We start from the raw sequence: 22,241 nt of genomic DNA, 5'->3' as shown, positions 1-22,241 counted from the left end.
TGCTTGATTCTGTAGAGGGGGTCCTGAACAGCTTTCTTTCTGTGAGGTAAGACAAGGAAAACAGGCTGACTTCCCAAGGTCTGGCAGGTCTGCTGACATAACAGAAACGACCACGTGGCTGTAGAAAGCTCCTGGAGATGTGACAATGTCACAGAGCTACATCTCCAGTGGGCTTTTTTCTTTGGTGTAGGGCTAATTCAGATTTTAATATAGTTTGTAATGACTGAAAAATCAGAAAGTACAAGAATGGTTTGTGGGACCGACAGGAATAGCTGCTTTTTGGTTTTAAACAGAACATTCAAGACAGTAAGAGACAGCTTTTTGAATATATGTAGGTTCCTGAGGATGGTGTTAGTGGGAAGAAAATGGCTGAGCTGCTTGAAACTCTTACTAGGCTTTTATATTTTATCTGCACATCTAAAAATGTTTGCAAAGTGGCTCACCTTAAATGATATGGATAAGAGATTATTAAAAGAATAGTAGTAGATTTGAAAAAAGGCTGAGTACCTCTTTTGTGGTTTTTCATGTTCCCTGAAGGAGAAAAAGGAAACAGGTTAGTGATACAGGTAATTAGTAGTGTAGTGACTACTTAGTTTCTCTGCATTAAACATTTTGAGGTTTTTAATTGCTGGTACAAAATCTTTCCATTTCGATCATTTTAACTTGACTTCAACACAGGAATGGGACATTCTGATTGTACCTGTTTTCAGTCGTGGCAATCATTCTGTCTCTTCCACTTTTCAGATGTTTTGGAGGAAATTTCTTACCTGAAGACAACTCTTGGGAACAGATTTCATGTGTTAAAAGTCAGACATGCAGACAAAAAGGGAGTCATTAAAAACTGTTATGAGTGTTTGCTCTCAGTCACAGAGAATTACTGAATTGTATGTGACTGCTTGGCAAAACCTGTGCTTTTTTAATATACCTTGTGCATTGTAACTTCTTTTTGAGTATCTTCAGATCTTTCTTTAAATTCCCAGATTTTGAGCCCAGAAGCTGCTCTTTACTTTGGGGAGACATGCCAGATGCTATCAAATTCCCTGTTCTCTTCTCCACCCTGTTATCTTATTATTTGGAGTTCCTGGGTGAACACATCCTTGAGAAATGCTCTCTCTGCCCACAGATTATAGGCTAAAGAGAGTGAAAGGACTGGCAGCATCACCTCCAGGCACATCTTAGGATGCAAAGTCCATTTTTGGTGGGGAACCCATTCAGCTCTGGACCTTGTAATGAAGAAAAAGGGGTTGCTAGCTAACGGGAGCTGTTAGCAGCACAGCCCCAGATAAAATAATCTTTGAACTGCTCCCCTTAAACTGTCAGTGCCCTGGAGGCAACATGTCCCACTTAGCACACAACCACTGAGATCTGTTGGCCTGTATATGCCAAGTCTTGGGTGAACACGGGAATGCCATCACTGGCACTGGTGACAAACACACTGGTCCCCCAGGCACCTGCTGAAGCCCAAAAGAAAAGCTGGGAATAGCAAAGATCTGTCCCTTCTCTCAGTTCTCCACCAACATCTACAGATGGCTGTAGAGTTTCTGTTTTTCATTCAAGCAACTTGACCTTCCTCCTCTTCTGCTTTTTCACTCTATTTATGCCTCTCATAATAAGATGAACTCATCGTAGACTATGCTGGCTGATGTAGAATGGGTTTCATCCAGATTTTGGCAGAACTCTTCCAGTTTGATGAAAGTGGTCTTGGAGGACTGCAGATGAACTTGCAAGTGCAGGAATCCCGACAAGATGTCAGTGTATCCACTGCTGTGGCAATTTTCTCTGACAGCCAGACAAATTGGCCATTGTTCCAGTTCTTCCCTATTCATCATTATTTGGGTTCCCCTGCTACCCACAAAAAATGAACAACAGTTTCCCTTGAGCTTGAAAACTCCTAGTTAAAAGTAGTTGTTTGTTTGTGTGTGCTGCCCCAGCAGTGTTTCTTGTAGCAAAATCTTCAGTGCACCATATTGAGATAGCTACATATATATAGATATATAGATATACATATAAATTTAAAAGCAAGTGTTATTAAAAGAAATCATCCAGAAGCCAATTTTGCAAATATATCCTGAAAACTCTTAAACCGCTAAAATTTGTAGGAATATCAGTCAGGCACTGCCTGGGCATCAGTTTATGTGCTGTTATATCTGTTTGGAGAATAGGGGCTTTGGTTTGCAAGATCTGTAGTGGCTCAAAGGTGCAGTTTAATCAAAGAATTTGGGATGAATTTGGCTTGGAGAATATGGCACAGTGGAAGCCTGCACTCACCTTTCTTCCTCCTGTGATGATATCCATTGCTAATGTGCTCTCTCTCTAAGGGAATGGGCTCTGTGGTGCTCATTAGTTAGGCCGTAGGCATCCTAATGCTAATTACAGGTGTTGGGCAGGGGATGGGGGAGCAGAGTTGCCACACTCCATCTGGGCAAAAAATCATGTCTTCAACAAAACCATTTATGGTCCTGTCAGACCACAGCAAGCAACAACTGATGCAAGTTCAGAACAGCACATACGTAGAGCCTGTGAATGTGGCCCTCATATACCAGCTACACATTTTGTTAGTTACATATTTATTCTGTACTTCCCTTTCTTATTTGCTCTCAGTTTGCAAATAAACTTTCTTTTAAAATAATTGTGTTACTGTTTTTCCCCTTACTTCTCTATTCCTTTTTTCCTTTCTTATGTCTGTCTCCTCTTCAGAAATACTTCTTTCTCTGTACAAACTCTGAGTTGTTCCACTTGATTTTGTCCCACTTAAACTGTTCCAGTGATTTGCAATTCGTTAAACTCTGTACAACAGGGCATCAGAATTTCAGTCTGCCACTTGCTCTCAATAAATACCTGTGTTTGTAGGCTCCAGAAAGCACTGCAGAATGGGTTATATTTAGGTTGAGTTTGGGAAGGAAACTGCGGCTTTGGCATTACAGGGGGAGGGATTTATCGAAAGCTCGTAAGTCTTTAATTTTTTTTAAAGAAAAGGAAACTTCATATATTTCTAAAGCAAGCCACAGTGGCTGGGAAGTTTTGAGTCACTTATTAAGAATTGATTCGCATGTCCCTCTGTGGGGTATGAACTGAGAAAGAGGGGGGTTGTGTTTTTAATAACCTTCACTTACATCATCTGTTCTAAAACTTGAATCCTTCAGTTAGTATTTGCTACACAGTGCATTTCATCTTTAAAAATGAGCATTTTTAATGGGATGTTATTGTGATTGTAAATTATTGCGCACTGAGTGTGTTTGCACTTGGCTTGATGTAGCCGTATCTCTATAAATGCTGCCCAGTCCCACTTTCATAGGTTATGCTGGCCACTTTCAGTTTTCTGAAACTATTTTTCAGTTGGTTTCTCCAAAATGCAAATCTCAAAAATTATGTTCCTGAGGCTCACCACTGCTTGTCCTGAAAACAAAAACTGTCATAAGCTTTCAGACGATTGGAAATATGAGAAATACATAGGGATGTGATATTTCAGCAGAAATGTTTCTATGGAGGCCTTACAAAGGAAAGGGTAGGGAAATAATTGTCTTTTGGAGATACAGGTGTCCTGTTACAGGAGACAGCAGAAAAGGCACTCCAAGCCCTGTTCTTGACCACAGCCCTGCCTTCAGCAGTGGGAACATCTGCACATCTACTGGAGCTGGAGCTGTGTCTGAAGTTGGTGCTGAGGCCTCCCCCCATGGACATCGGGGACCAGGGACAGGAGACCAGCAAACAAAGGAAACTTGGTTAAGTACAAACATCTCTTTTCTATTCACCACCCTTAGCGGTTTTAGCTCCTCATCTCTGAAGCTTTCAGGCTCCCATTCAGAGGTGCTGCTCTCCATAGGACTGTGCCAGGGGCAGCACATGAGGATTTGCCCTCCAGGTAAGGAGGGGCAGGCTTTGGGGAGGAGGGGAGGAAAGGGGTTGTGCTGCAACCTCTGAGCATCCCGGTGCCCTCAGCTCTGAGAGGTGAACTCTAGCACTGTGTGCATGTCCAGGGAATCGAGTATGTTCCCAGAGAGTCTGGGGAAACAGAGAGGAACTAAACACGGATGCACACCTGGCATTCTCTGGGACTTCTGTGGCTGGAAAAAAACCCTATTTTTTCATGACCTTTGTTACCCAAGGGGTTCGTTTTAGGGTAATTTGGTACAGGAGATTGGCAGGTTTATTTGTTGGATGTCACGTGAAGGGAAATGAAGCCAGGAGGCAAAGTGGTGGAATCTGTAGGGAGATGGCCTGGCTGATAAACGGCATCGGCTGTCCATCCCATTGGCTGTGCTGGGACTTGGAAGTGTTTGGTAGGAGTGCACGGGGTGCTGTATGGGAGGCTCCAGTGTTTGACTGCATTTTAAACCACGTGAATCAAGTTATCAGAAATACTTTCCTTTTTTTTTTGGTTGAGCTTAAAAGGCGTGTTTAACAACTCCTTCTGGGCCAGTTATAGTATTACTACTATAGATTAAATAATTATTATAACATTATTATGGAGATTTCTGCGCACTGAGTTCTAGTAACTAGAGGGGAAGAAAACCACGTTGCAGTGAAGCGGGGAGGAGCTGCATCCCGGGCGGGGCGGCGCGGTGTCCCCACAGCTCCCCGGCCTCAGGGCTGGGAAGGGCAAGGCGCTGTTCCCCGGCGGTGTTGCCGGCGCTCCCCGGCAGGGTGAGGCTGTGTCCCCGCCATGTCCCGGCGGTGTCCCAGCCGTGCTCCCGCTCCTCCCCGGGCGGGGCCGCCCCGGGGTAAGATGGCGCCCGTCTCGCGCCGCCCGGGCAGACACGTCCGCGCGGCCGCCTCGGGGCGTGGCCCCGGCCCGGCCCCGCCTCCCCACGGCCGCGCCGCTCGCGCCAAAGCTGCCCCGTGACGCGACCGCGCGCGGCCCCGCCCCCGCGCGCCGTGTTTTCAAACCCGGTGGGCGGGCGCGATTGGCCGGCGTGCGTGTCACGTGACCAACGGTCGCGGGAAAGCCGCGGAGTCCGAACGGCGCGCGGCGGGGCCGTTCCCGGGCAGCGCGAGCCGAGCTGAGCCGGCGGCGCACGCGGGCGGAGCGCGGGCAGAGCGCGGGCAGCGGGACCGGAGCGGAGCGGAACGGGACGGGACGGGACCTCGAGCGAGCGCGATGAGCTTCCTCAGCCTGCAGCGGGCAGCGCCGCCCCGGCGCGTCTCGGCACGGCGGGCGGCCGCCCCGATCCGGCAGAAGCTGCTGTTCCTGAGCGGCCACAGCGACTGCGAGGAGGAGGAGGAGGAAGAGGAGGAGGAAGGCGGCAGCAGCAGCGCCAACAGCACCGGCGAGGACTCGGCGTTCCAGGAGGCGGACTCGCCGCTCTCGGCCGCGCGCACCCCGGCGCGGAGCGAGCCGCCCCTGATGGAAGAGGAGGAGGAGGAGATGGAGCCGGCGGCGGCGCCGCTGCCGGACGAGGGGGACTCGTGGGAGGAGGAAGGGTTCGGCTCCTCGCCGGTCAAGTCGCCCGGAGCCTATTTCCTGCTCGACTCGCCCTCGCCGCTGGCCCCGCACAAGGGCCGCCGCTGCTGCGAGCGCTCCCCGCCGCACCCGGCGGCCGGGGGATACCGGGGGCCGCGAGGCGAGGAGCCCGGCTCGCCGCTGCCCGACTACCCGGGCACGCCGCCGCACAAGACCCTGCGCAAGCTGCGCCTCTTCGACACGCCGCACACGCCCAAGGTGAGCCTGCGGGCGGGGACCCCGGCAGCACCGCCCCGGCCCCCCCGGCCGGCCCGGGGGGTAACGGCGGGGCCGCCGCTGCCGCTCGGGCCCCGCGCCGGGGGCACCGGCCCGGTCGGGCGGGGCAGGGCCGCGCCGCCTCCCGACGGGGCACGGCGGCACCCAATAAACCGCTGCTTATATATAGTTTATTCATTTATAAATATACAAGTACGCTGAGTTTGGCCGTGTTTTGTGCAAAATATATTTTTAAAAGGTAAGAGAGCGTGTTGAAACTCCCTCAGATAGACGCTGTAGCGTCGCGGGGGCGTTCGTGCGTGTGCAACCAGAAAGTTAAAGCTTGAGTTGGGGTTTGCCCCCCGCCCCCTGCGTGTCTGTCAGTGAACTGGCACGTCCTAGGAGGAATTCCTTCACGCAGAGGCTGATTTAGACATCGGAACGAGCTGCCTAGGGATGTGGTGGAGTCATTGTCCCTCGAGATGTTTAAGGAAAGACTGGATGTGGCACTTACTGCCATGGTCTGGTTGACATGGTGGCGATCGATCGCAGGTTGGACTCGATGGTCTCAAGGTCTTTTCCAACCTGATTAATTCTGTGATTCTACCTTGCTGGAGCACTGCTGCTGCTGTGCTGTGTGCTACCTCTGGTTCAGTGTCTGCACTCCTACATCAAAAGTAAAAGGCTATTTGAGTAGCCGATGCTGTTTAACTGGTGGATTCCGAAGCTTAAAGGGATAGATGGGCAGCTCTTAACTCTGTCAATAAAAGACTCTTAGAAGGCAACTCAACTTTTGAACTCGACGCTCATGTAAAACACTGTATAGTGCATTTAAATCTAGTGGTAATTGGCTTCCTTTCTTCATTACTTTTCGTATAGCCCTTTGGAAGTAATCCTGGGATAATCCCCGGGGATAATCTCCCAGGGGTCTATGGACTATAGATGGAAAACAAGTGACTTAAGGTGCGAGGAAGGCAACCTTGTTAATTGGTTTTCTACAGCTTCCATCTCCAATGAGGTTTCACTGGTAGAAATCAGTGGTACAAGTTGGAAAATGCTAAAATTGGTGATAATTTTTATACTGAGTTAGGAGCAGATGCTTCAGAGATCCAAAAGTCTTGTAGGTTGTGACACTAAAAACAGTTTTAACCCAGTATCTCGGTGGGATTCTTAAGTTAGGTGCCCAGAATCTACATGGGTTATCTTTGGAATCTGGAAGAATCAGTTGGTTAAGGTATCTAGTGGAAGTACTGAAATGTGTCCTGAGATGCTCAGTGACTTAAAGGTCTTTATGTAGTGAAGATTTGAGGAGCGCAGTTGAGATTCCCAAGTAATGAGCCTTCTTCCCTATGGTGGTTTAGGCAAATGTCACATCTTTGTTTCAGAGGCTGTTGTTAGGATAAGGCAATAGTCCTGCTTGTGATCCAGTCGTTGGCATCCTCACCAGGATGAAGGAGACTCAGGTGCAAACTTCCCAGTGTAACTGGGAGAGGTTTCGTCATGTGCCAGGAAAATGCCTGGTCTGGCAAATAACCAGCTACTGGTTATTGGATATTTAACTGACAATGCAGCAGAGCTATCAATTCTTGAACCTTTTTTTGTAGGCTCATGAAGATGCACCTGTGCATCAATATTAAATGTTTTATGTTTTATTTGCTAATGTTTTAAGCTTGCTACATAAATTTGTAGTCACCAGGGATAATTTCCCATCTGATCTAACTTGGCTATCTTGTATGTGGAAATCACAGCGATGTAGTACAGGATGATCCACGGGTTTCATCTGTGTTCCTTTCATGGACAAAAAATTGTCCAAGAAGTTTAGATGATGACGTGATTAAAGACAGAAAAACATTGCTTTCATCATCTTTCCTGTCTTGTAAAAATTATTTTAACATTCAATGTTTATTTGAACTATTTTTGTGTGGAGTACAAAGCATAATAGTTTCTTTAAAATTTTTTTATGGAAATGCAGGTATTTAAACAAGTGATCCCAACTCTGATTAGAGAATATTGTAATGATGGCTTCAAACATGATCTGATTGTTTTATGTCTAAGGCAACATCAGTGTGTTTGTTTGGTTTTTTTTTTTAATACAGAGCTTGCTTTCTAAAGCACAAGGACTAGGCTCCAGCTCAGTCAAACTTCGAGGGGGCTCACTGTTTATGAATGTTGGGAAATCTGAGAAGCAAGAAGAAGATTTTAGACAAACACCTCATGTGAACATCAATCCCTTCACTCCCGATTCCATGTTCCTTCACAACTCTGAAGGAAAATGTCGTAGGAGGAAGAGGATACACTGGAACGAGTGAGTGACTTGGAACTTGCTTTGTTAAGCTTACATTTAGAACTACTTTTAGCTGCAAAAGTTTTGTTACAAATCGCTTCTGTGAAAGTATTTTTGCTTGCAAATTGTCAGTGATGTATAATACAGCTCTTAAAGTATGTGCTTAGAGATGCACAATACCATGAAATAACCATTTAGCACTAGATCTTTTGATTAGTGTACAGAGAGGATAGACTAGGTTGTGTCCTACAGTCTTTTTCTCTCATGGAATGAGTTATGCACACAGTCTTTTCTTGAGGAGGAAAAACACATTAAATACTGATATGGAACATGAAGAAAGAAATGACAAATAAATTAGCATGGTGCCTTTATGGGTTTGCACTTACAGATGTCTAGCGTTCAATTAGTTAAACTAAGGTGGAATGGGAGAATTAGATCTTAGAAAAAAAGAAGTAGCTGTTGGACTTCAGTGTTAAGTTTGCTTAAGCCATTATTGCTGCAAAAGTAACTGATGTGAATTTCAGCTCTTGTGGAGAGGACATGGAACCAAGTGATGGAGAGCCTGAAGAGGAAACCATGAGACCTGCTAAGGTATTTAATCTTTAGAACTTGATACTAATTTTGGCATTTTATGTATCTGCAGATCTAAGTGTTTCCCTTTTTAATCTTTGCAGAGGATAACAATAACAGAAAGTAATATGAAGTCACGGTATGCAACTGAATTTCATGAACTGGAGAAGATTGGATCTGGTGAATTTGGTTCTGTGTTCAAATGTGTGAAGAGGTTAGATGGTTGCATTTATGCAATAAAGCGATCCAAGAAACCCTTGGCTGGCTCAGTGGATGAGTGAGTACTTCCTGCTACTAAAAGTCTTCTCTTAGTGCTTCTTCTTCATATGTCTCTTTGTGTTGGTGTCTAGAGAAGGTGTTTAAGAGAAAAGTATAAAACAAAGATAAATTAAATGTAAAACAGATACAATTTTGAAGTCAATTTACTTTTCTTCCTTCCCTCTCCCCAAATACTGTGCAGTACTGTGGAGAAAAGGCTAATTGGCCTTTCTCCTAGCAGATGTTTGTCCCGATATTTTGTGTGGAAACAGATCGTTCTCACCTGGAAAGTAAGAATAAAGCTTCCTTGCATTAGTGGCAGGAGAGACTATGTGAATAAATTCCAGTGGTGATCCTCTGAGAGGTGAAAGTAATATTCCCAACTAAGTCTGAGGACTTAGTCAGCTTGAGTGACACTCAGATGAGTCAAGTCAGTTTGGGGGTAATTTTTGACATTTGTGAATAAGCCTGTGATTCGTGACTTTTCCCCACACTGTTCTAATAGTTATAATATAAAACTCCACAAGTTTGAGTTGCACAGAATTGCATACCAGACTTACAGACAAGAAGTTAGGAATGCTGAGTTTAGTCAAAACTCTTGACTTATGATCCCCATTATTTTTTTCCTCAGACTTCAGTGATGCATCTCAAAGCTTGCTATTGCTGCTGGTTGGCAATTACATAATGGAAGTGGTAGCTCTCTCAAGAATTATCTATACCAAACTGTGGGTTTTTTTGATGTTCCAGTCTTTTAATACAGTGTCAATTATTTTAGCTGTTTGAATATAAGTACAAATCCAGCTGAAGGTGCCACTGAACTATTATAGTAAGAAATTGTACTGTTTCACCTCATAATACTCATGTACTCTTATTTTTTGTGACTAACAGGCAGAATGCTTTAAGAGAGGTCTATGCACATGCAGTTCTGGGACAGCATTCTCATGTAGTGAGGTACTACTCTGCATGGGCAGAAGATGATCATATGCTTATACAGAATGAATATTGCAATGGTAAGTGAAGTTTGTTGCTTGTTCTGAACTTGCTTTCTAAAAACTTAATTTTTGAAGATATACAGTTATCTACAAATTCTCAACAGTAGTTAGGAATTGATTACCGTACTCATAGCTTGTACCACCTTTCTTTCAAGTGTCTGTTCCTTCTGTTGGAAAAGGCATATCAGATATATGAAGCAAAGACTGTACAAAATTGCAGACCCAGTTGTATGTGTTGAAGCATGTTGGAAGTACAGTGAGGCGTTTGCGAGCGGCAAAACTGTTCTTTCTTCTGTACAATAGTACAAGCTGGAATAGAGAGAATTACTAGAGAGTTTCCATTTAAAAGGGAGATTAAACTTGGTTTCTGAAGCATTTTGCTATTTTTGATGCCCTGCCAGAGATTTGGAAGAGGGAGAGAGGCCTTTTCCCTTGTGTTGATACCATGTTTGCGTGGCAACTACAGCAGAAAATAATTTTATTATATTACATGGCTATAAAGAGAGGATACAGCTCTAGATTTTACACTTACTGTGTATTGTCAGCAAGTTCTTGGTTATAAATTAATTAAATTTTGGAAGCTATTTGTCATTACTTTGTCAACTGTTTGATGTAAAAAAATTTAATGTTTTCTTTATTGTCATTTTAGGTGGCAGTTTAGCAGATGCCATAAGTGAAAATTACAGGAATATGCGTTACTTTACTGAACCAGAACTGAAGGACCTGCTACTTCAAGTGGCTCGAGGTTTAAAATACATACATTCAATGTCACTGGTACACATGGATATCAAACCTAGTAAGTTTGTAACTGCTTTACTCTGTATTGACAATTTCCTCAGTTACTTTAATCTGTTGTAGAAAAATGAGCAGTTAGCCACACCTTGCTAACTGTAAATTCTTCACTGAAGTTCTGAATAGGAGTGCAAAGATGTCAGTTATAAAATTGGCTAGCAGACTTAAACTGTTGGGTTTATCTTGGGCCCTTTTTGTGTAATTGACTCTACTTGCATAACACTTGGCTGCCTTCCCAGCAGAGGGGTCACAGCAAGACAGTTATAGTTTCTCAGTCTATGAACTGGGTATGGATACAAATAAAATTTCTGTGTTGCTAAAGCAAGCTGTAGTGAAACTAGATGAAGTAGAAATTATACAGAAATGTTTTTTATCCAATTCTATTCTTTTTCAGGTAATATTTTCATATCTAGGACATCAGTCCCGAGTATAACTTTAGAAGAAGGTGATGATGATGACTGGTCATCTGACAGAGTCATATTTAAAATAGGTGAGAAGTAGCACACTTGTGGTCAAAAGAATTGCATTATCTCGTTGTCTTCTGAAAGATAACTTGCTTTTCTTTTTGCAGGTGACCTTGGTCATGTAACTCGAGTATCCAGTCCCCAAGTGGAAGAAGGCGACAGCCGTTTTCTTGCAAATGAAGTCCTACAAGAGGTAACTGTTCTGTTTGTGAAAAACAGTGATGTTAGGTCTGTATGCTGTTTTCTTTTGAAAAATTAGTAAATTTATTTTTCTATTTTTTTTTAAAGAACTACACTCATTTGCCTAAAGCGGATATTTTTGCTCTCGCTCTGACTGTTGTCTGTGCTGCTGGGGCTGAACCACTTCCAACTAATGGGGACCAATGGCATGAAATCCGACAAGGAAAACTACCTAGACTACCACAAGTGCTTTCTCAAGAACTACTAGACTTACTAAAAGTATGAACTCTTGTACTAGTGGCTCGCTGATAACTGAAATTTATTGTGCTGTTGACTTTAACAGGAATGCCTTATTTTCTTTTTTCCAAGGTTATGATTAATCCTGATCCAGAGAAAAGGCCTTCAGCTGTGGCACTAGTCAAGCATTCAGTGCTTCTCTCTGCTGCAAAAAAGAGTGCAGAGCAGCTCCGGATAGAACTGAACGCTGAGAAATTCAAAAACTCGCTCTTGCAGAAGTAAGTAGTTCCTTGGGGTCCTTAAATATGACTTAATTTCTAATAGATTTTCACATGATAGTATCCTTGTTCATGTGTAAGGTCCCCAGATCCATAGGCATGTGTGTACCTGAGAGTACAAAATGGGTCATGGAACTTTACAAGGAACTTTCTCCATAGAAGGAACTGCTGGGCACTGAGCTATTAGTATTCAAGGCATGCACAAAACATTACAGTTTTTAAAAAAATCTTTGAAGCACATTGCAGGCTTCTGTGACAGGGACAGCCTAACTTACATCTCTATGTTATTTGAGTCCGTGTTTTCCTATGTCATCTGTACATTAAAACGTGTTGGAAAACGTGACTTAAATGACCTAATTTGAACTTACGTGAAATGGCACATCAGGAATGTGTTTGGATTAATTTGACTTGCACACAGCAGTGTTACTGGGTTACCAAAGAATCATGTGTATCCGGAAGTCATCCTATTCTGCCTTCTGCTCAACACTCAACTCTGTATTAAAGTTAGGAAGAAGAGATTCTCTTTAGGAAAGTCTAGTTTCTGCTTAAGTTTCAGAGACAGAGCTAGTAAATTAAGCAACAATTGTCTGAATCTTTCACTGCAATTAACTTTGCATGTGTTATGCATAATAGGCAGGCTTTTATGAGGGAACATAGAAGACTGATTTCTTTGATTGGTTTGTTTTGAATGAAGACAGTAATTCCATGTTTAGGTTCACTCTGGGTTCACTCCATTGCTACAGCCTGACCAGAGCCAGACATACCAGTTTAGATAGTTATCTTTGTAATCTTCTTGATGAATGAATTACACTGAAAGAATAATTTGACAGTTTGTACAGGTTAAAGGACAGATTTGCTGAGGGAAGTTGCTTGCTTGTATAAAGACAACATATTTTTGTATCACGTAGAAGGGAAAGCTGGCAAAGGTAGTGTTTTGTGAAAATTGCTTCTGGCCTGGCAACAAGAAGGATACATCCTTATAAAAGAACTATAAATCCAAGAATGATTTAAAAAGAAAGCTTAGCCACAGTGATTTTTAACGTGTGGCATAGTGTTCCATAAAATACTTCAGGTAGTTATTTGGGGGCACAGGTGTTCATTTTTATATGTTTTTTTTTAAAAATTCCTGCATTTGACCTATTTAAAATACCACTTGTATATGTAAGTTGTCTTCAGTGAAAAGTATCCTTTTATGGAAACTCAGCTTTTCTACTGTGTTCATCCTCTTTAGAGGAAGGAAGAATTCAAGATTTCTAGGGAAGAATTCAAGACTTCTAGGAAAGAATGGAAGGATATTGTAAAACTTAATTTCCTGGTAATGGTGTGGTAGTTGGGTGAGCACACATGTGTGCATTTGTGACTGATGTTCACAACCAAGAGGACACTGAAACAGAAATTTGAGAAAAATTGGTTGTATTCTGTTGCAGTGAACTCACACAGTGATAATGTGGGCATGATTAGATGGGCACGGCTCTTAATGAATAATACTTGAGCTTACGATGATGGGAATAGCTTACTAAACTAAGACATGTAACTTAAATCTAAACACACCTACACCAGTATGCAGCAAGCTTGTAAAATTTGATCTTGCTTTGCAGTCCAGATGTGAAGTGAGAATACAAATCTCCTACAGTAGAGAAAGTTCTTTGACAGATAGTTTGAGATAGGAGAGAGTATGGGGGGAGGGCTTAGCTTAGCCATATGTCAGTATTTATAAAGAAAGGAGAAAAGCAATGTATGGGGAAACCCTTTATAAAGATAGATTTGCTCTTTAGTCAGACTATTTTGTACTTCTGTCCTGAGTTTAATTTAACTTTGTCCTAAGACTGAGTGTTGGTAATTCTCTGAAACGGAGCAGTGGGCAGAATGTTGCACAGGGATAATGGCCTGTGCTATCTTCAGTGACTCTACCCTGCAGGGTTAAATTTTTATTAGGCAGAGAAAATGTAGGTGGTGCTAAGCTTTTGATGTGGGTATGCAAAAGGGAAAGGATGCTTCCTGAGTTGTCTGTTGCCAGTTATGTACTTGTGTGTTCATCTAAGTGTTGTGTCTGTTTCAGTCTCCCACAGAAGTTCAGCTGTGGCTGAATATGCTTCATTTGGGCAAACCTCAGTAATTAACTCTGGTTTAACATGTGGCTCATGCGAGGAAGTAAACAGCACCCTACTGTGTTCTGGTGATTGAAGTGTTGAGCTGCTTATAACAGGCTGGGCTTCAAAATCTGAGCTGTGTGAATTTTTCATTTCCTTCCTGTGATTTTCAGAAGAAAAAAATCAAGAGAAGTAATGAGCATCCCACTTCTGTCCTCTGGGTTGTGAACAGGTGGATGCGAATGATGACCATCTTAGTATGACCTAAATTGCCAAGTCTTAAGTTCTGAAATGCTGTAGTTCGTTTGAAGCACTCTTGCTTTGATCTGCCTGTATTCCCTGTGGATACTGCCAGGTGTGACACTGTCCCTGTCTTGCAGAGAGCTGAAGAAGGCACAGATGGCGAAGGCTGCGGCCGAGGAGCGAGCGCTGTTCACTGACAGAATGACAACGAGATCTACAACACAAAACAGACCATCTCGACTCATTGGGAAGAAAATGAACCGCTCACTTAGTCTTACTATCTACTAACTATAAAGTCTGAAAGAACTACTGAGATGGCTGTAGCATCTCTGCTGGACTGAAGCCTCAGGAATTGAAGGAAGCATTCAATTCCTGGTTTCTTGTCCTATCTGTGATCAGTGTCACTAGTTTTACATCTATTGCTTCTGGGTTTTCACTTGTACTATATGGCTGACTATAGCTGTATTAACCATTTGAGTTTGTGGACTCGGTTACTCTCTTGTCTGTAGAGGATCCTGGATGTTGATCCATAAGCCTTTCGGTTACACTGTTAGATGTTATGTTGTCCCAGGGTTAACCACTATAGTGGTGTGCTGCTTTGTAGCGTTACAGCATTGTAATAAGAAGCAATATCCCTAATCTTTAAGAAGGAGGGAGGGGGCCTTGCTTTGATAGTTAATTTTTTTTTTTGGAGCAGTGGGGAATAACTTTTGAAAGACAGGCTTTAAGGCCACCTACAGTCGATGTACCTGATGTCAGGTAGACTTTTGTTGTGAATTTTATTTTGTGTATTCAACTGGGAGCACTTTGTAGGCATTGCATAAACCACAGCTTAGAAACCTGTGGAATTAAGTGCCATGTGGAACTGCTGCTATTTTTAGTTTGTTGTCCTTGCTGTAAACTGTAGCATTAAAACAATCATTATTGTGTTAATAGGCTTCTTGTTAAAACAATTAAGTGAAACATGTAAGCTGCATTTTAGTGAAGGCAGCATTTTTCTCTCAAAGCTAGTGCATTGTGAAATAATGCACCAATTTAATATTTGGACTCTGTATTAGTGTAGTGCAATTGTTAATGTCTTTGCTATTGATGTTTTGTAATTCTTTTTAATAAGGTTCTCAAAATGTTCATATTTTCTTCAGTTGCCTGTTCTTGAGGCTATTGTACGTTTGTTTCTTTTATGTTGGAGTACTTGTAAATAGTTTAGTGTGTTCAGGTTGTTTTTCATTGTTTATGTACATAAGTTTGATTGTGCTTATAGTGTACTATACTGAAACTGCAGTCTGGGATGCCAACAGCTTAACTGTTCGGTTTTAAGTTCCAAAATATTGAACAGAATGTGGCCATCAGAACCTGTGCTGATACTGAACCTAGGCTGATAGAAGAACTGTTCTAATTACTGGCTTGTCTCTTCATGCATTTTACTCTAAAAAATGTTTCCCATTTGTGCTCTATTTGTTCTTGCTAGTGTTGAATTTGAATATTAAAGTTAAAAGTTTCATTTGTTTAACATTGTCTAACACTTATTTAACTTTGTAGTTGTGGAAATAAAAGATCGAGTCAGGGTTATACTTTGGCAAGTCCCAATTAGATTTGGTTCCCTCTCATGCCTAGTGCTTGTGGTTCCCTCTCCTGAAAGTGGGACAAAAATAACACACAGTTAGGAGAAGAGCACCCCTGTCCATGTGTAGTGTCTATAGCAGTCTGTCTCTGCAGCCTCAGGAACGGTATTGCACTGGGCAAGATGAAACCCCTGGAAGATTTGAAGTGGAACCCATGACTGAAGATAGAGGACTAAAAACTCTGTGAAGACCTGGGTCTGAGGTAAGGAAGAAACCTCATGGATTGCTGGGAATGGGAAGAGAACTGCTTATTTATAAGTTGGGAGAAAAACAGCGGGAGGAATTAGAATAGTTTCAGGAACACAGTAATGGCACATTCTGTGGTATGGATGCAAATGTAAAGAAGAGAGATACAGTAAATAAAGGCTTAATAGATCAGTCTGTTGTGAAAGTTTTTACATAACTGTATTAAAGAGTTGCAGGTGTCTATCAGAGAAGCTGTATCTGAATTGAATGGACAATCATAAAATTCAGCTTTGCAACTAGCAAAAAATAACTGCTAAGTTTTTATTTTTAAGAGTTCTCAGTTTGACTCATATATGACAGTGAAATCCAGAGGCTTGGTTTAGGTAACTGAATATGCAGTTATCAGTAAAATTGATACAACCTTTAAGTTTTTACTTCATATGATAGTACTGTTTTGTTTATGAGAGAACTTGGAATACATGGTTTTGTTGCAGTGTGTTCCTCTACATTGAATGACACCTTTCTTAAAGCTACTTAACAGTCAGAAATACCAGTTGGTGGGGGATCAGTGAACTTAAGTTTTTCTTACCCTATACCATAAAAAATTTTGATCTACCTGTGATACTTTTGCATCACCCATTTTCAGAGATCTGTCACATCAGCGCAAGTACTGCTGTGCAAACAAACCATGTGCAGTAGTGCTGTGGGCTTATAGAGCTGTGTCTTGACTGGGTTAAGAACTGGCTGGGATGGCTGGGCCTAGAGAGTGGTGTTGGATGGAGTCCTATCCAGCTGGCAGCTGTGGTGTTCCCCAGGGCTCAGCATTGGGGCCAGTCCTGTTTAATGCCTTCATTAATGATCTGGACAAGGGGATTGAGTCAGTTTGCAGGTGATACCAAGTTGGGTTGGAGTGTCTGTCTGCTGGAGGGCAGGACACTCTGCATAGGGATCTGGACAGACTGGATTGATGGCCTCAGCCAATTGTGTGAGGTTCAGCAAGGCCAAGTGCCAGGTCCTGCACTATAGTCACAACAACCCCCGGCAGCACTACAGGCTGGGGACAGAGTGGCTGGAAAGCTGCTCAGTTGAAAAGGCCCTGGGGGTGCTGGTTGACAGCAGCTGAACATGAACCAATATGTGCCCAGGTGGCCAAGAGGGCCAATGGCCTGTATCAGGAATAGCATGGCCAGCAGGACTAGGGTAGTGATTGTCCCCCTGTACTCGGCACTGGTGAGGCCACACCTCGAGTCTTGTTTTTACAGGCCCAGTTTTGGGCCCCTCAAGACATTGAGGTGCTGGAGTGAGTCCAGAGAAGGGCAATGGAGCTGGGGAAGGGTCTGGAGCACAAGTCTCATCAGTAGCTGAGGGAGCTGGGAGTATTTAGCCTGGAGAAAAGGTGGCTCGGGGGAGACCTTATTGCTCTCTACAAATATCTGAAAGGAGACTGTAGGCAGGTGGGGTTGGTCTCTCTCCCAGGGAATCAGTGACCAGATGAGAGGCTACAGCCTCAAGCTGTGCCAGGGGAAGTTGGATTGGCTATTAAGAAACATTTCTTCACTGAAAGGATTATTAAGCACTGGAACAGGCTGCCCAGGAAAGTGTTTTGAGTCTCCATCCCTGGAGATATTTAAAAGCCGTATGGGTGGGGCAATTACAGACATGATTTAGTTGTGGACTTGGCACTGCTGAGTTAAATGGTTGGACTCCAGGATCTTAAGGGTATTTTCCAACCTAAAGGATTCTATGGGTCTATTCTAGTGCTGGTCACAGGTTTTGTGTACCATGGAAAGGATGCCCAGCTTTAAGCCATATGACTGAAGTGACTTTCTCCTGTGTGCCAAGGACAATGTTTAAAAAAGGAGCTTCAGCCTTATGTACATTATGGGGGAAGTAAGAATGATGAAATTTTATCTCAAATTTTCATGAGTCTTCCTGATGCCAATGATGAGGCTGCAACGATATCCAGTGGGAACAGGCAGAGAATTTGGAAAGTGTGTATTAATGCTTCCTATGAATATTCCCAGCATCCAGTGATTCATGATTCAGATGCTTGCTGAGTAAGAAGTGGTATCTATTTTTACTGACAGTGATGGGTTTTTTTATTTTTTAACGGAAACAATCTTACAGTACTTTTAATAGCTTACAAGTTTATTGCAAAAACAAGACTTGGGCAAAACTTGTATGTAGTTAAGCAAGCCAACTTTTCAGGTGGAAGAACAAGCCACTAACCTCTCACAAAAATGTAGAAAGTCAGATGTAAGTTGAAGAAATTCTACCAAGCTCGGTGTAATAAGATGAGCTTCAGCACTCTAAGAAGAAAGCTTTATCTCAGTTTAAGAAGCAAGCATTAGGGTTGGGTGGCAAACGTGTTCTTCAAAATAGCTACATTTAATGTTTAACCATTCTTCTCATGAATTCATCTTGCTTAACTCTCCAATACAGATGTAGCATAGTAGCTTAACTTTTTTGATCAGTCTATGTGACTTCTTGAAGAACTCATAGAAAAGAGAATGTAAAAATACTTGAAAGCAGGTATTTCATATCCCCACCTCCACTAGACATTTGTCTGCTCCTTTGTTTTCTCTGTCTTCTAATTATACATTACAGTACCTGCCTAGTCTTACTTAGTTTTGCTGCATCTTGTGCCCGAAGAGTGGGTGGTGTGGTGGACTAAAACTCTTACAGAATTAGTTTCCTGTAAAGACATGATACCATTTAACACTGACAAATGCTGCTTTCCGAAAGAATATTCTGAAATTGTTCCATCTAAGTTATTTGTTGTGAATGGATTGTCTTCCATTTGTACAAAAATTAATTTTTGTAGGAAACAAACAAAAATAGTATTAACAGCCCCCAGCTTCTTAATATGAATTTCAAGTATCAAGGATTGATTAGCTTTTTAGACAATTCATCTTGTGAATCAAACCTTTCCATTGACTATAGAAATATTGATGGGTTTGCAGGCTAAACTATTATTAAATCATAAATGCTATATTTAAAAAAATATCGAGTCACATCTGGGGTTCAAATACCATACAAAATTCATTTATGCCATTACTGTCAAAATACAATTAGATTTACTTGAATACTTTTTTCAGAAACCAATGCTGTGATAGTCATGCAAAATACCTGGTGTATTGCAGCCGTGAAGACCAACAGTCAGATAAGGAGTGTGTCTGCAAAGAGAAGTTGGTACCTTCCAGCTGGAAACTGTAGCATAACTAGAAGTTGTTCTACTTTCATAGATCATATATCAGATTTCCAGCAATTTTTGCCATGGATTCACACAGGTTTAGCCAGATGAAATTGTGATGGTCATCTTTGTCTCCTTTTTAGTTTTGTTTCTGTTATGTTTTTGACACACAGCAGTTGTCTAGGGTCCTTCTGTGGTTTTTGTTGGGTTCATTTTTCAGTTTCTAAGTATTGTGTTGTCCTATTGGCTGTCATGGATCTAAATTAGTAAAATTTAGAACCTGAAAAGCTTACTGTCAACTTGGCTTTTTTATAAAGTTATAGACAAGCTTTAGAAATGGAGTTAGGGATTGCTTATATATTCAAAAGTAGGATTTCAATGTCATAGCTTGCATTACTTTAGACTATAACATTGAAAAATTTCATGAGTAAAAGTATAATTAGTCACCCAGTCCTTGTTGATCTGGGGCAAGGGAGCACTGTCAGTGTTTGACACCCTCCCCAAAGCTGGCCTGCTGGACCTTGGCTGAATGTGTTTTGCAGTCTCCAGCAACACCTGCTGGACAAAATTGTTAACTGTACACTAAATTTTTGTCTTTAAAGTGTTTGTGTGCTGGTATGACACTCGACCCTGATTGCTGGAAATCATTATCTTGTTCTGCAGTACTGATTGAGCACTCTTGCCAGCAGTAGCTCAGGCCTTTCATCCACACTCACCCCTTCGGTTCCATAGGCTTGGGAAACGCACTCTCATGATGTCACCGTGTGTGATTTGTTTGTAATATGTCTGTATGTTTAATAACCCTCTGTGTGTGTGCTACCTACGAATGTCACTGGGTTTGAGGACTTGGGTCTAAAGCAAGAGTCAAAAGCAGGGCTGTGCCCTGCCTGAACCCAGAGAACTTGTGGGAACGCTCTGAGGGAGCGCTGCCAGCTTTCCTGGCCACAGCAGCCAAGCTGATGCAGAGGTTCTCAGCTCAAGAAACAGTGCACAGAGAAAGCAGGAAGAAGTGGCAAGTGGGCAGGACAGCACATAGGAAATAGAGGTCCCACTCCTGTCTAAACAGTTGGAATTGGATGAAGATGCCATCTTCCCAGAGTATAATGGGACTGGGCTAGGGGAAAGGGAGGTGACCCGAGGAGAGAATATTGCTGTGCCTAATTAAACAGGAAGCAATTTATTTATTACTGTTTAAAGTGTTGCTCAGAGATCTGAGGTTGTACATGCCTAAAAATGAACCAAGATTCTGGATAGTCTTGAGAAATCTCAAGAACTGGATTTAAAGATCTTCCTTTTGCCAGTCATTTGACTCCCTTATAATACTCAACATCAGTATTTAGTGTGATATCTGAATAATCATGCTAGTCTGAAGTGATTTCTATTTATTTCAAGATGAAAGACTAACTGGCCTGATTCTAATTAATGATCTTCTATGTATCCCTAGGGTTGCTGCCAGATAAGTGGGCCAATGGACATAAAACCTGCTGCTGTTGCTGAATTACCATTTATGCAAAGGCAAAGGTTCTCCGTGTTCAGCCTGCATCCTGATGGAGAAGACCTTGCTCATCTATTGAATTACAGACAACAGAAGGCACCACTAATTAAAGTAGTTTAGGCAAGGTGTTTTGCAGAATAGGGATGGGGGGAAGGGAGGGGGACAACAGCAGAAATACCTCCTGTTCCCAACCTTTAGTAATCTCACCAACTTTAGGTGATCTTTTTACCTCTGCAGTTATTTCCTCTTGCCTCTTTTCACTCTCATCTACTTAGGTGTTAGGATGTTTAGGGTAGAATCTCCCCATATATTTGATCCTTGCCTTAGCAAATGGGATTTTAAATTCCTTTTGATCTTCTAGACATTGAGTCAAGGCTGGATCAATCAGCTGAGGCCAATTAAACAAAAGCTGCTCAGTTGAAAAGGCCCTGGAGGTGCTGGTTGACAGCAGCTGAACATGAACCAGTATGTGCCCAGGTGGCCAAGAGGGCCAATGGCATCCTGGCCTGGATCAGGAATAGCATGGCCAGCAGGATTGTCTCCCTGTACTCGGCACTGGTGAGGCCACACCTTGAGTCCTGTGTTCAGTTTTGGCCTCTCACTACAAGAGGGTTGGACTCGATGGTCTTAGAGGTCTTTTCCAACCCTCATGATTCTATTATTCTAAGAAACCATAGAATCTACATTGAGGCACAGGAGAGCTGGGCAAGGGTCTGGAGCACAAGTCCTGTGATGAATGGCTGAGGGAGCTGGGGTTGTTTAGCCTGGAGAAAAGGAAGCTCAGGGATGACCTTATTGCTTTCCATAACTACCTGAAAGGAGGTTGTAGCCAGCTGGAGCTTGGCCTCTTCTCCCAGGTAACAGCAATAGGACAAGAAGAAATGGCCTTAAGCTATGCCAGGGGAGGTTTAGACTGGATACTAGGAAAAATTTCTTCACTGAAAGGGTTGTTAGGCATTGGGACAGGCTGGCCAGGGAAGTGGTGGAATCACCATCCCCAGAAGTTGAAAAACATGTGGATGTAGCTCTCAGAGAAATGGTTTAGTTAGTTACAGAACCAAACAAATCCTGTTCTGGCAAAATGAAATGATTTAGTGAACGTGGGCAGTGCTGGGTTAGCAGCTGGACTCAGTGATATTTGGAGGTGTTTTCCAACCTTAAACGCTCTGTGCTTCTGATTGACTGCCTTCCACATTAACCCTGCTTAAATAGCCTTTTCTGTTGACCCTTTCTCTTTCCAGTTTCCATCCCAAAACGTGATATCAGGTGGTTACTGCAGCACACATCGGATTTAATTTCCTCTTCCTTTCTGCAAGTAAGGTATCAGTGGTATTCTGTTCTACAGTGAGTTCTGTAACTTGGTGAGAAATACCTTATCAACTACATGTGTAGAGTAAGATGTATGTTACCAGGGAGGTAACACACACATCAATGCTTTACCCCTTCATTATGTTTCTTTTGTCAAGTTTGAATAAAAATGCATGTGTTATGCATATCTGCATAAATAACAGAAAACTATAATGAAGTAGCTGTGCTTTGCTGGAATCCCTTTAGAGATTGCTCTAGAACTCTTGGAAGTGAATGGAAAATTAACCTTTTTTTTTTTATTATTTGTAGGAGAGACTGAGCTGCCATTCTGATTCAGCATCTAATGCTGCTTCCTGTTTCATCTAAAACAATTTTCATGCTTAATTTCTGCAT

General features: G+C 42.6%; 1 protein-coding gene across 1 annotated transcript; it reads left to right on the top strand.

Moving 5' to 3' along the window:
* Window positions 1-4,945: 4,945 nt before the first annotated feature.
* Window positions 4,946-15,554, top strand: WEE1 (WEE1 G2 checkpoint kinase). The gene is made up of 11 exons (XM_032692134.1): window positions 4,946-5,659; window positions 7,753-7,961; window positions 8,465-8,531; window positions 8,615-8,787; window positions 9,657-9,778; window positions 10,410-10,556; window positions 10,947-11,042; window positions 11,124-11,209; window positions 11,305-11,475; window positions 11,566-11,711; window positions 14,182-15,554. The coding sequence occupies exons 1-11, from the start codon at window positions 5,099-5,101 to the stop codon at window positions 14,330-14,332; spliced, it is 1,929 nt and encodes a 642-aa protein (XP_032548025.1). The 5' UTR covers window positions 4,946-5,098; the 3' UTR covers window positions 14,333-15,554.
* The last annotated feature ends 6,687 nt before the right edge of the window (window positions 15,555-22,241 follow it).

Source organism: Chiroxiphia lanceolata, chromosome 6 (genome assembly GCF_009829145.1).
Source record: "Chiroxiphia lanceolata isolate bChiLan1 chromosome 6, bChiLan1.pri, whole genome shotgun sequence".
NCBI classification, from domain to species: Eukaryota; Metazoa; Chordata; class Aves; order Passeriformes; family Pipridae; genus Chiroxiphia; species Chiroxiphia lanceolata.
This window is presented reverse-complemented; position numbering and strand designations above follow the sequence as displayed.